At 38.9% G+C, this 14,314-nt stretch overlaps 2 protein-coding genes across 2 annotated transcripts; one reads left to right on the top strand and one right to left on the bottom strand.

The window, feature by feature from the left end:
- The first annotated feature begins 3,546 nt into the window (after nucleotides 1-3,546).
- On the top strand, nucleotides 3,547-8,028 carry LOC149733024 (uncharacterized). The gene is made up of 6 exons (XM_089883439.1): nucleotides 3,547-3,764; nucleotides 4,726-4,848; nucleotides 5,191-5,406; nucleotides 5,757-5,936; nucleotides 6,308-6,617; nucleotides 6,833-8,028. The coding sequence occupies exons 1-6, from the start codon at nucleotides 3,594-3,596 to the stop codon at nucleotides 7,381-7,383; spliced, it is 1,551 nt and encodes a 516-aa protein (XP_089739565.1). The 5' UTR covers nucleotides 3,547-3,593; the 3' UTR covers nucleotides 7,384-8,028.
- Nucleotides 8,029-8,848: 820 nt separating this feature from the next.
- Nucleotides 8,849-14,122, bottom strand: LOC149733023 (serine hydroxymethyltransferase, cytosolic-like). Its single transcript, XM_089883442.1, has 9 exons — nucleotides 13,825-14,122; nucleotides 13,306-13,451; nucleotides 12,835-12,965; nucleotides 12,361-12,476; nucleotides 11,912-12,055; nucleotides 11,282-11,492; nucleotides 10,830-10,937; nucleotides 10,287-10,468; nucleotides 8,849-9,719 (listed from the first exon to the last, which is right to left on the bottom strand). The coding sequence occupies exons 1-9, from the start codon at nucleotides 14,049-14,051 to the stop codon at nucleotides 9,545-9,547; spliced, it is 1,440 nt and encodes a 479-aa protein (XP_089739568.1). The 5' UTR covers nucleotides 14,052-14,122; the 3' UTR covers nucleotides 8,849-9,544.
- Between the last annotated feature and the right edge of the window lie 192 nt (nucleotides 14,123-14,314).

Below are 14,314 nucleotides of genomic sequence, written 5' to 3'. Positions count from 1 at the left end.
TAAATCACAACCTACCGGTAAAACTCCCGAAGAAAAAATGTCTCATTGATTAACAGCTTAATTGCAACCAATATGCATCTTAGTTTAACATCCAAACTAAAACTATAAACAACGACGTACTTTACCAACTGTTATCCGTATAACACAGTATACGACTTCAGAAATGTTTATTAAGTATTTTAAAAGTCATATAAGTTTAGCCACGCACGTTTGTTACATAAGTGTTGTCCGACGCTGTACTGGATTAAGTTAAACGTTTTCTCAGCACGCGTGTGAACACAACGTTTTATCCTCGTGTTGTGTTAAGTAATCACGCACGCTGATGTGTTTTTATAAGTGCGAGGCGTTTACGGCACCGTAGACACGTTTTAATTTAAAATTTTAAAGGCTGTTTTCAAAGGCCCTGCAAAGCTACAGAGTTAGTGGTACCTATAGCAGTGGTATGAGGTGTATGGCGATAATAATGGAAGTTGAAATTGGAATTTGTTCGTGCAGTTAAGGCTTGTAGGGCTTTTCTGCAGATAGTAGGGTGGGGGGAGATGGGACACCTTAAGCACATAATATCCAAATATCCTGATCGTGTTTTAAGCAGTTAACAATGGTCCATGGAAGTCGTGAGAATACGGTTTTATAATTTCTTTCAATGTTTTTTTTTGTTTACCACCAAACGGTACGAGAAGGTCGAATAAAAAGGTGTCCCATCTTACCCCATCCTACTTTATTGGAAGTTAAAACTGAATTGATATGTGCAGTTAAGGTTTGTAAACGACTTTTTCTGTATGTTAAATTAATTTAAGACTGCAGACAGGCATTAAGAGCTTGTAGCAAAGGTAACAATGTAGTTGTTGGAGGTATTGAAAGATTGCTACCAATATATATTGGCCAAGCAGCAAATATTCCGATGAAGGGATACGGGGTGTTTGCGTGTTTATTTTATTGGGGGCTTCGAATTTATTTGCCTGCAGTTGAGACTTGTTTTTCAGTGGAACGAATGAAACTTGTTTATTCTCTCGTGGCAACCACAATCGATTTGTTCTCGCTTACGAGTTACCACGTATCTAACTTTGTGGGTTTGCAGCATGTATGTTTCAAGGTTTATCAGTACACGATTTCAGCTTGTTTAGTTGGGAGTCTAGAGTTGTTATTGAATTTGCAGACTATAGGAGTAACAATTTGTTGTAGTCATTTAGCTAGCAGGTGTAAAGGCGTTAATGCTAATGGACTACGTACATAAAAATGCAACTTATTGATGCTCGCATGGCGGGGTAACAACAGTCGTTATAACACGGTTGTTTTGTTTTATACACCTCGCGCTCGCTTACAAGTTACCACGTATGTAACTTATTTATCCTCGCATGGCGGGGCAACGGCAGTCGTTGTAATTCGGATGTTCTTTTTCAAAGACTTTTGTGCCCGTTACCAAGTATATATAGTTGAGTGGGGGAAGATGGGACACAGTTTCATTCTATTTTCTCGTCCCATTTGTTAGTACACAAAGAACATTCAAAGAAGTATAAAACTGTATCCGCACGACCCCTATAGACCGTTGTAAATTGTTTAAAACACGATCAGGATATTTAGATATTATGTGTTAAAGGTGTCCCATCTTTCCCTATCGTACTACATATTTACCTATATAGTATTGTGTTGTCTTTCTGAGCAAGTTAGACCTAATTTCCCGTAGTCGGCATTCCTTAATATATTACGTCAATATTATGTAACACCCCCCCCTTAATGTTGTCTTTCGTAATCCCAACAACGTCACAGCTAGACGTGTTAAATGGGCGTTTAAAAGCAACATGTCGCCAAGAGAGTTGTTGATCCGATGGCTTAATATGCGCATACGGACATTGTAGTTATGATCAATTGCCTACAAGTGTGTGGGCACTTATGAGCTGTCTAAAATGTCAGTTAAAATATATCAAAAAAATAGTTACATATGTGGTAACTCGTAAGCGGGAACGAGGTGTGTGAAACAGAACACTCGTGTTATAACGACTGTCATTGTCCCGCCATGCGAGGTAAATAAATAGGCTGTACATTCTTACTGAATTCGTGTGATAGATTAAATATTTTAATAACGTGTCAAACTTCGTCCGTGAAGGCACGAACCTGGGCTTACATTATGAATGAATGAATGACTTTATTTTGTCGCATCGGTCGCAGTTACTAAAAGGTCAGAATATACAAAAGCTCAAAGACTTGAACTAATGTGGAGCCGATTAGCGAAGTTTACTTACCCGCATAAATAGCACGAAACTTTAGAATAATATTGACATGACCAATCCTCAATGGCAGCCGCATAAAGGCTTAATAGTTGAGCTGAATATAAATATAACTGCACACGTTCAAGCGCAGGAGAGGTTTTGCCGCAGACGAGGCAAAAGTAGGTAATTTCCACGCAAAGAATAGCTTTTGTGTTTCAAGCGTTTAGTTTAAAGTATAAACTTAAAGTTAAAGATAAGACGCAGCGACTACGGTTATTTTTACCAGTAAATATATAGTAGGTGGGGAAGATGGGACACTTTTATCACATAATATCCAAATATTATGATCGTGTTTTAAACAATTTACAACGGTCAATGGAAGTCGTGAAGATACGGTTTTATAATTCTTTGAATATTTTTTGTTTACTAACAAATGGGACGAGAAAATAGAATGAAAAGGTGTCCCATCTTCCCCCACTCTACTATAATTTCAATCGTATATGCGTTTTTTAAGGACAGACGTTTTTTCGATATATCTTGTTGTTTCGTCACGATTTGTATTTAAATAATATAGTGTTGTGGGGTAACATGGGATACTGTTAGCACATAACATCCCATTTTTTCTACTCGTTTTTTAAACAACTAACATTGCGTTAGAAAGTCGTCAGGATACAATTATATAATTCGGTTAATATTCGATGTTATAACCACCAAATGATACGATAAAAGCGAATGAAAATGAGCCATCTTACCCCAGCCTACCATGTTTTGTTTGAGACTTTAGGTCAGTTTAGGAGAATTGAGTATTCTTGATATCAATCTATATCTGTTAAAATATTGAGGTTTCGAAATTCGTTGGAATTTCGCAACGACTTCTGATACGACACGCCACTTCTCCTAAGACGTTAAGTGTTTGATTTGTCTCAGAACCTTAAACTTTGCGGCAGCAGATCGCTTGTGGAAAATACGTGATCGCATTTGGCGGTCACTTGTCTAAGGACAAGGGTTGGGATTCGGGTTTTTACTGAAAGAAGTCGGTCAAGAACGTTCTTTGTTTTAGCGCGAAACGGTTAAGGCTTGATACCGTTTTTTTAAATAATATGATTTTCGTTATGGATTTCGAAGAGAAAATAAACAATATGTTATATTATATGTTAGTGTTGTACGCGGAATTTTAAACTTGATGCTGCAAGCAAATATCGGACAATTAAGACGGGCTTTTACTTTTTAGGTAACTTTTTTTCTCTTTTTTAGTTTTCATCTCTTCATATGGAATATCAAAGACAAAAGTGTACGGCAGTCTGTAAAACGCATATACGTTATAATCGTGTAGTGTACTGATTCTATTGTTTTATAGGCATTAGGCATTTCTACCTTTATACCATCATGGCGTTGCATTACGCAATACGAAACAAATTACTTCACGAAGTTAGGAAGGCAGTTGAAAGCGGATGTGACGTCAATGAGCGGGATGAGATGAAACGAACACCTCTTACCATTTGTTGTTTGGAAGACGACGAAACATGGGCGATTGGGGTTGCGCGTATGCTGCTACAGGTTGGTCGTTGTTAATGTATAACATGATATATAGTATAGAGTAGGGGAAGATGGGACACCTTTTCATTCTATTTCCTCGTCCCATTTGGTAGTAAACAAAGAACATTCAAAGAATTATAAAACCGTGTCCTCACGACTTACATAAACAGTTGTTAATTGTTTAAGCGCGATCAGGATATTTGGATATTATGTGCTAAAGGTGTCCTATCTTCCCCTACCCTATAATAACATGAAATATTTTATTTACTTCTTCTAATATAATAGCAGAGATCTTAATTGTAAACACAGCATGCATTTGAATTGACTGGTCGAAAAATCGAACTAAATGTGACTTGCTTATTTTTTTGTGGTGGGACAACAACAGTCGTTATAACGCGGATGTTCTGTTTTATACACCTCGTGCCAGCTTACAAGTTACCACGTATGTAACTTTGTGGGTGATTGGTTTTTAGACTTATCCCTTTTATTATTCATTATCATTACCACGACCCTTCGATTTCAAAGCACTTCCAAACTAACGAAACCTTATAGTCATATATAGGCTTCTACGCTTAGTTTGCACCAATGGTGATCAATCACTGGAAGGACTTCGCCCGTCAAAGTCAAACGTTGACCTAAAACACTTTAAAATCTCTTGAAAACGACCCGGGTGTCAACTCGTATTACTCAGCTATTTTACGACCGAAAGTTACCGACATTTTGAAAGATTTGTCTCTAAACTTTTGCGCATTAAGATGTGTTTACACATACATGGTAACTCGTAAACGGCACGAGATGTAGAAACAGAATACCCGTGTTTGTCGTCGCCGCCACAAAAGAATGAATAAGTTTTATTCATTCATTCATTCATTCATTCATTCATTCATTCATTCATCTATTAATACAAATTGAACGGAATGTATCTTATTCATCCTCGTATTTATTTTAAACTAAGGTATATTTAAAGTTGTTTTACTTTCAGGCAAACGCAAAAGTTGGCATTGTTGACAAAGACGGTAGAAGCCCCTTAACGTTCAGTGTTTTATTCAAGCGGGTGGATATCTCCGAACTGTTCCTTAAAGCTGTCGACTTCGACCTGAACCAGGTAACGCTGTAATATTGATGAAGGCGATCTATGTACGTCGTTAATACGTCGATAGAATGCTTGTCTGAATCAGAGGGTTACTGTTCCGATGCTTGACGCTGCTACCTTTGTGGTCGTATGTGTTTTTGGGCAGGACCCTTAGCGGCAATTGCTCCAACCCAGTGATCACTAATGGGTTGTCCAAATTATCAGTCATAAATAAAATCAATCAATCCCAAAGTTACATACGTGGTAACTCGTAAGCGGGCATAGGTGTATGAAACAGAACACCCGTGTTATAACGACTGTTGTTGCCCCGCCATGCGAGCTTCATTAACCGCTATTCATTCTCACATTATACAGGCCGACGCCCTCGGAAACACGCCCTTACATTACGCTGCTTTGGTTGGCAACCTCAGCATCTGCTCATCGATCCTAAACGCCACCTTACGGCACAGCTTATCCATCAATGTTCGCAACAAAATCGGTCAAACTCCAGCGGGTCTTGCATTGCTGAAACATTCTACCGATTGCTACAAACTGTTTAAGAGAACGCCGAATGTAGACTTTGTATCAAAAGTAAGTAAATGGTGTTATAAATGAACAAATGTAACTTATTTAGCACCACACAACGGGGCATGGACAGTCGTTATAACACAGGTCTTCTGTTGAAGTATCTATGATGCTACCATTGTGTATTTATTCTTAGTCAAGACACCTATTGATTAGTAAAAATGGGATATTTTATTTTTAAATAGACAATCTTACCCCATAGCCACAAGAATATACGTGGCAACTCGGAAGCGGGCATGAGTTACAGTTACCCGACTGTCGTTGCTCCGTAATTCTTCCAACACCCAATAAGATAATTCCTTTCATGTTTTACAACAAGATAATATAAAATATCGAGAATAAATTCGCAATCACAGACTCCTGATGTGATTCTTACTCGGCCGTGGATGCGAGAGCGTCAGTTCGTGGATTCTCCGGACCTGATGAGGAAAGATGCGATAATGGATGTCCTGGAGGGCACGAGGATCCATCGATCGCGACCAAGTTTCAACATTCATCAGTTTAAACGATCGCCTGACGTAGATTTTGTTTCAAAAGTAAGTACATGGTATGTGGTTGATCTTACACAAATATATGATTAAATAATTGTTTCTCTAAATGTGTGTGACTGTGAATGTAACTTGTTTACCCTGGCTTGGTGTTGTATATTTTGTGTATCGGATAATTTATAGTTTAAATAAATGAAAGTAACTTGTTTTTCCTTGGCTCTTGCATTGCGGGACACAGCACACAGGTGTTTTGTTTCTTACTTTAGACCCATTAGTGACCACTGGGTTGCAGCATTGGTTAAAAGCATGGTCGTTAGTGAAACTTACAATGGGTTGCAAATATTTAACAATGACAGGCTGACGGTGCTCTATATAGTTGGAGGAAAAATTTTATGTAAAATTTTTTCTTTAAAAATCAGTTTAGAAGAGGAACAGCCTTGCCCGCATCTAGAAAACAACGACAAAATAAAAGGAGAGCCCAGTCCTCGGAGCGTGGGAAGAAGAAGATGTCAGAAAACAAGGAAAACTCTCTTCCGGACACAGAAATCAGCTTTCCCAATGGAAAATCCTGGAGGAGCCTTCTTCCCGATTATTTAGACGTTCTTCGAGAGCAAGTGACTCCATCATACAGGCTTGCTGCGAATCCAGTTACACAAAGTGTTGACGAAGCTCTTGGTTATAATACTCAGGATAAAACACCAACACCCCCTGTTGAGGAAGATAGTGGAGGTGGGTGGGTGGGTTGTTGCATGGCCTGTGATGGACTTGAGGCTTGAAGCTGCTACCATTGTGGGCGTCAGTAGTGTGAGCACTTAACCCACAAAGTTACATACATGGTGATTGACTAATTGGCACGAGGTGTATGAAACAGAACACCTGAGTTATAACGACTGTTGTTTCCCAACCATGGCAAATTTCAAACAGATATTCATGTTTTTTTACAGAGGAAACTAACCCAATCAACCGACGTAAAAGTTGCATGCCCAGGATCGGGAACGCCAAAGTTCGTGCCGAAAGTTACGACGCATTCGCCTTCCAGGGAGGATTGGATGGGAAACGAAAGCAGCGTCGAGATTCACTGAAAAATCAAGATTTCCCACAAGTAACAAGACGTAAAACAATAGCACGAATATCTGGGGAAGGAAACGAAAGAATAAACTTTTTAAAGGAAGCGCAGAAAGAGTCCAAGGTTCGGAATAGAAGGCTTTCCAAAGCGGTTTCACGGAAAAGTATAAGCATGTCCAGCGATTCATCTAATAGTAGCAGTGGTAGCGGAAAAATTGACGTAAAACCAAGAGTAAGCATTGCCCAAGATAGCAGGCCTGATCCTAGTGAAGCATCGGTGCAGAAAGAACCGGTTAAAACTGGGATTCTGTCGAAGAGAAAGTCGATTTTAGCTCGTGGGTTGGACAAAACTTTGTCTGATATTTCCGAGACGACTGAAGATCGTGTATTTGGGATGAACAACCAACAAACTGCACAGTTGAAAGCATGAGCTTGTATATAGTACTGTGGGGTAAGATAGACACCATTAGCACATGCTTTCCCACATTTCTTAAATGTGAGAATAGGGGGTTATATTTCCGTAAATATTTTTTGTTTACTGCTAAATGGGATGATAAAAGAGAATGAAAACATGGGTCATCTTACCTCCAAAATATGTGCAAAGTTTAAAATGCGACTTTGAGCACAATTGTTGTACAACTTAAGCTTTTTATCCGTCCACTAATGATCCCCCAGCAGTTAGCGCAAGTGTGTAGTAAATGTAGTGTTGATTTGAGGCAAAATTCAAATGAAATTCAATTCGTGAACCCTTTCTATTCTATATGGGTGAGGTCCTACAGTGAGGCATGCCATGGGACCTGGGATTTAGGCCAGAGTTGGCCCATTACCCCAAAACTGTATATGTACTTTCTATTCTATATGGGTGAGATCCTACAATGTGGCATGCCATGGGACCTTGAATTTTAGCCCAGAGTTGCCCATTACCCCAACATAGGCACAAAATTAAAACCTTCGTTATAATGTACCTTTGTTACTTTTTCTTTTCAAATATTGCAAACTGTGCAGTAGTATGCTAAACTGTGATCGATATTGACTTCTGTTTATTTTGCTTTTTCAGTAAATCACAAACATGCAATACTTTGTTTTAAAGCAGCAGAAACCAGTGTATTTTTATATATATATTTCTAATATATTGGTTACATAATCCATTAGTGACCACTAAGTTGGGGAAACGCAAGTTACACAGGTAATTTTTTTATCTCCGATTGACGATGCAGTTTTTCCTCTTTAGACACAAAACCAGTTGCACTGTAGAACAGCACACATTACTTTCATACAGCACCAATATATCATGTGTATTGTATCTGCTTTCTCTCCACTTGAATGTTAAAGCTGTATTACGCAATACCTAAAGTGGCTACTACTCTAAAAGGTATGAAGCTGTAATTATTTTACTCTGCTTTCAATTGTTCATAACCCAATCTTTGGCCCATTTTTTACCCATAGCAGGTTTAAAAGACTTTTTTCCCGTTTATCCCATTCTTTTGGTTGTTTCAATTATTTGACCTTAGATACTGTATTTAAATAGCTAAAGAATAAATTCTGATATGTTTACCTACACCTCAACACTGTAGAACAATGATTCCTAACATTTTTTTGCTGCACTCCTTCTCAAATGTAATGTAACTTACTTTATCCTCACGTTACCGGAAAACGTTAGTTGTTATAACACGTGTATTCATACACCTCGTGCCGGCTTACTAGTTACTACGCAAATCACAGACCGATTCTCGCACCCCCTTTTAGAATTGCTTATATAGAGTAAACCTAACAACCTTTTGATCCAGCTTCCCCACACACCCTAGGAACAATTATCACACCCCTAGTTTTTTGTAAATCACATCATAACGTATGATATCCTCCACACCCTGGTTAAGAAACCAAGCTATAGAACCTTATTATTAAAACCCTTTATTTATTCAAGGCAACAACACGTCAGCAATTACACAAATCAGTGGAATGCATGAAGTTATAACAGCATTAAAGCAGCAGAAACAAATTACTTCAAAAACAATAGAGTTTTATATAACTTGATCAAACAGGTAACGTAATATTACTGTTTTGTAAAAGCCTACATTTGAAAACTAGTTTTATGTACGAACCATAGGTGTACCGTGTACAACAGAGTTAACATAGCAGCAGAAACAAATTACTTCAAAAGCATTATAGGAGTTGTCTTGATCCGAAAGATAAAGGTAGTATCAGTAACGCAATATATAAACCATAGGTGCCAAACCAGGGGTGGCAGGCCAACCATGTTATTTCCGCACTGCATTAATCAGTAAACATTACAACCAATAATTTAGATTTGTTTCACAGAAATATATACGTATGCCGGGGAAAACAGCTCCCTGGCTCCCCTGTATTTATTAAGTTTGGTGCCCAAGGTACAAACTAAGTAATAGCACTTTTTGTAGGGGGTAAATTTAAAAACGAATTTTACAAAAAGTAATATTAAAGTCTAACAATTTTTGATCCAGTCAAACTGCCATACAAATATGTTGCATAAAATAGGTACCGTTGTTATTATTAACTGCTACATACACTACAATGCACCTAAAGCACTTTGTTAGTATATTGCATTCAAGTGTTTAAGTATATTTAAGGCCAGGTATTGGAAATGTACGAGCGAACATTGTAACTTCTTCCTTCAATGCTTTAACCTTTCCTATTATGACATCATCGTTATATAACTTGGCTCTGAAATCCTTGAATGTAGCTTTGGGTTCAAGACTGTTTTGAATCTCCACAGTCAGTTGCACCCCCCTAGAAGTTTAAGGTTATGTTAGGATTTTTTATAAAGTTATTGACCAACCCTGGCTTAAGTCAAATGTCTCCTGGCATCCTTTAGAGATTAAATGAATATTTTTTGGTATTATTGTTATTCAGATAATGAACATTAAATAAGTAGTAATTCGTAATCGGGCACGAGGTGTATGAAACAGAACACCTATGTTATAACAATTGTCGTTGTCCCGCCATACGAGGATGAATAAGTTACATACGTGGTAACTCGTAAGCGGGCATGAGGTGTATGAAACAGAACACCCGTGTTATAACAACTGCCGTTGTCCCGCCATACGAGGATGAATAAGTTACATACGTGGTAACTCGTAAGCGGGCATGAGGTGTATGAAACAGAACACCCGTGTTATAATAACTGTAGTTGCTCCGCCATGCGAGGATAAAAAAGTTAGATACGTGGTAACTTGTAAGTAGGCATGTCGGCATGAGGTGTATGAAACAAAACACCTGTGTTATAATAACTGTAGTTGCTCCGCCACACAGAATAATTAAGTTACATTCATATCTACCATTACTCAGTACACAAACCTGTCAATGAAATCCGCAACCTTCTCAAAATCTTTCCCATTCAACCCCCTTGAAGTGAGAGCTGGTGAACCAAGTCTCAACCCACTTGGACGCAATGCTGCTTTATCACCTGGGCAAGTGTTCTTATTGCAAGCAACACCAATGGCTTCTAACACTTTGTCTGCCCTGTTACCATCTGTACCCTGTTGAAAGTGGGTGTGTTATAAAAGATAGGAATAGTTTCAAAATTATTGTGGTTGTATGTGTTCTTGGGCAAGACAATTACAGCAATTTCTCCAACCCAGTGGTCACTAATGGGTTGTCTAAATTATCAGCCATACATAAAAAAAATCATCCACAAAGTTACATATGTGGTAACCTGAAATCTGGCAATATGTGTATGAAACAGAACACCTGTGTTATAACGACTGTTGTCACCCTGCGAGGATAAATAAGTTACAAACATGGTAACTTGTTCGCGGGCAAGAGGTGTATGAAACTGTTGCACACCCATGTTATTCAATAAAAACAGAACAGCCGATATAAATACCACAATATATTTACCTTGCTTTTAAGGTTAACCAGTATAAGATGCGTATCTGTTCCACCAGTCACCACATCATATCCTTTGTCCATGAGGACTTTCCCCAATGTTTGTGCATTGCTTACCACCTGTGTAGAAGTCGATGTTTAAAACCAATGTATAGAGCGTGAGATCTTTGGGCAAGACACTTTAGGGCAATTGCTCCAACCCAGTGGTCACCGATGTCCAAAATGTCAGACATATATAATCCAGGTACGAGGTGTATGAAACAGAACACCAGTGTTATAACAACTTCCTACTCGAGGAATAACAAGTTACTTTTATTCATAACGAGTTTTATTGCAAGGCGTTTTAAACTGCTATGCCAGCATCTCTTGCCCACAACAACATTATCTTCCACAACTGAACACTCCTACAGAATCAACCAATCACAGGCAGCCCTCCAACAAACCAATATTATTATTTAACTTACGTTCTTCTGATATTCGATAAACATGGGGGATTTTGCTTGCAACAGACACACGGCCACACCAGCAATTGCATGGTTATGGGGGCCACCCTGTAAGCCGGGGAAAACAGCTTCATTTATCGGCTTTTCAAAGTTGTACATCTCCGCAGGTTTGCCATCGGTGGCGGGTACTTTGACACCACGCCTGTAGAAGATTATACCAGCGCGTGGACCCCTGGAGGATGAAATTATGGAAGTTAATAAGGAAAGTCTGCTACATATATCTTTTTATATTTAGTTCTATATTGGTAAGGACGGAGGATATACAGTGTGGCACGCCATGGGACCTGGGATGTGGGCTAGATTTGGTCCAATACCCCTACACCTAAGGTGCTACAACCTATTAGTGACCACTTTGGAGTAATGTCCATTTAGTGTCTTGCCCAAAGAATAATATAAGTACCAGTATCAAGCTTTGACCCCGGTATCCTTCGGTTACAATACCAGCGCCTAAACAACAAGTCACAGCCCTAGACAAGCTACTGCTTACCAGTAAAGTTATTAACCTTTTCAAGGTCTATCACAAAAAATAATTTCAAAACCTTTGGTGCGAAATTTTTAACATTCTCATGGAAACCCACCCATGGTATTTACCTTAGTGTCTTGTGTGTCGTGCTGGTAACTATCTGGCAATGTTCAAATGGTGAAGGGATTACACCAGTTGCTACTAAACCGCTAACATGAGCCATGTCAGCCATTACAAGCGCTTTGTTGGCATCAGCTATCTTGCGTATTCGCCTGAAAGGTAAATGAGAGAGTCTTTAGATTAAAAGTTTGTATGACCCTATAACGGGGGTAACGGAAATGAGCCAACTTTGGCCTTTATTTGGGTAATGAGCCAAACCCTGGAAAATCCCAGTTCCCATGGCTTGCCTCGCTGTAGGACCTCACCCATATAGAATAGAAGACCCACATAATATACATACATTGATACATACACTAATATATTCCTTGTTTTAACGGTTTATATGTTGTTGTTGGTAAAGAAATGCTGGCACAGCAGTTTCAGAAAGAAACAGCTTTTAACAAAAGGAAACACTCACTCATAATCAATGACACGCGAGTAACAACTCATGCCAGCAATAATCACTTTCGGTTTGAAAAGTTTTGCATTTTGTTCCAGTTGATCGTAATCTATAAGTCCTGTTGCAGGATTAACCTGGAAAAGTGAGGGAACAATTTAATTCAAGCAAAATCCAAAGAAATGCAACTGAATGTAACTTATTTTTTCATGTGGAGCCACGACTGCCGTTATAACACAAGTGTTCTGTTTCATAAACCTCGTACCCGCTTATAAATTACCCCAGATGTAACTTGGTGGGTGATTGTTTTTCTGTATGGCTAAGAGTTAGAAAACCCACCACTAAGTTAGTAAGATGCCAACAAAGTTAGATACGTAGTAACTGGTAAGCGAGCACGAGGTGTATGAAACCGAACACCCGTGTTATAACGACTGTTGTTGCCCGGCCATGAAAACAAAATTAATTTACAATCACCTCACCATCCACATAACTTACCTTATATGGCATCGACTCAAAGAAAATGGAGGTCGCTGATATTTTCTTCTTCTCCGTCATGAAGCCATGAGTAAGATGGCCGCCATCGGGGAGGTCCAACCCCATTATACGACCGTGGGGCTCAACAATGGCTGGGGGGAAGATACAAAGATTATTCAATGTATAGTACTAAAAAAAGTCACACATGTTAAACACCTTGTGCGAGCTTACGAGTTACCATGTATATTACTTTGAGGGTGATTATTTTTATTTTTTTTATGCATGGCTGATAATTTGGACAACCCATTAGTGACCACTGGGTTGGAGCAATTGCCGTTAAGTGTCTTCCCCAAGGACACAAACGCCCACAATGGTAGCACCGTCGAGCCTTGAACCCATAACCTCTGGGCCACAGGCAGGTGCGCTAACCACTATGCCACCGCGTGGCAACTTAAACATACAAGCATGTTATATAACACACTTTATACAAACCTGTTAAAACAGCAAAGTTTGCTGGTGAGCCTGAGTAGGGCTGTACATTAACACCCCATTCTTCAGGGTTAAGTTTGAAAACTTCCAAAGCTCTTTTCTGGCAAAGTCGCTCCAGTTCATCAATGTTTTCTGTTCCTCCATAATATCTGGAACATGTTTTACTATTTATGCAAGATTAACATTAAGAGTAGTTTCTACTTAAATAAACAACTAACCAGTTACCCTGTACGTAACTTTGTAGGTAATTGTTTTTATGTATGTCTGACAATTAAGAAAATCCATTAGTGACCACTGAGTTGGAGCAATCGCCGTTAAGTGTCTTGCCCAATGACACATGCCCACAATGGTAGCAGCGTCGTGCCTTGAACCCATAACCTCTGGGCAGCTGGGCTAGAAACAGGCGCGCTAACCAGTAACCACAGCGCCAGACATACACATTTACATAAGTTCGTTATGTATTCGCCGTGGTTGATATAATTTGTACGTAAACTATTCTATAAATCATAACCGTATTCTTACCTTACGCCTGGATATCCTTCCGAGTATTTATTATTCAAGCAGGACCCTAAAGCTTCCAAAACTGCCCCACTGGTAAAATTCTCCGACGCTATTAATTCAAGTCCATCTCTCTGCCGTTCTTTCTCATTTCTGATAATTCTGTAGATTTCAGGATCATTTTCTTTAAGCGGTTGCTCCAACCATGCAGACTCCTTAGTTTCGGTCGGTTTTGTATCTCCACAAGACATGTTTTTAAACCAATACGGCACAGATCCCGCATACGCAGATATCTAACGACTGAGGCAAACTTATCGGCGCGAGCCTTTTTATAAGCGCGTATCTTTTTCCCTTTTTCGTAGCGTTTTCTAGTGTAATACAAATCCGTATTTAAATCTATCATATACGTTGAAAGAGTAAAATAAAGTTTTTACACTCTAATTAGACATACTGTATACTTTAAAAACCGTATTTACACGATGAAATTGGAATTATAAGGTGTATATAAAGTATT

The sequence above is a fragment of the Ciona robusta genome, chromosome 8 (assembly GCF_009617815.1).
Source record: "Ciona robusta chromosome 8, ASM961781v2".
NCBI lineage: Eukaryota > Metazoa > Chordata > Ascidiacea > Phlebobranchia > Cionidae > Ciona > Ciona robusta.
Note: the sequence above shows the minus strand (reverse complement) of the source record. Positions and strands in the feature narration are given on the sequence as shown.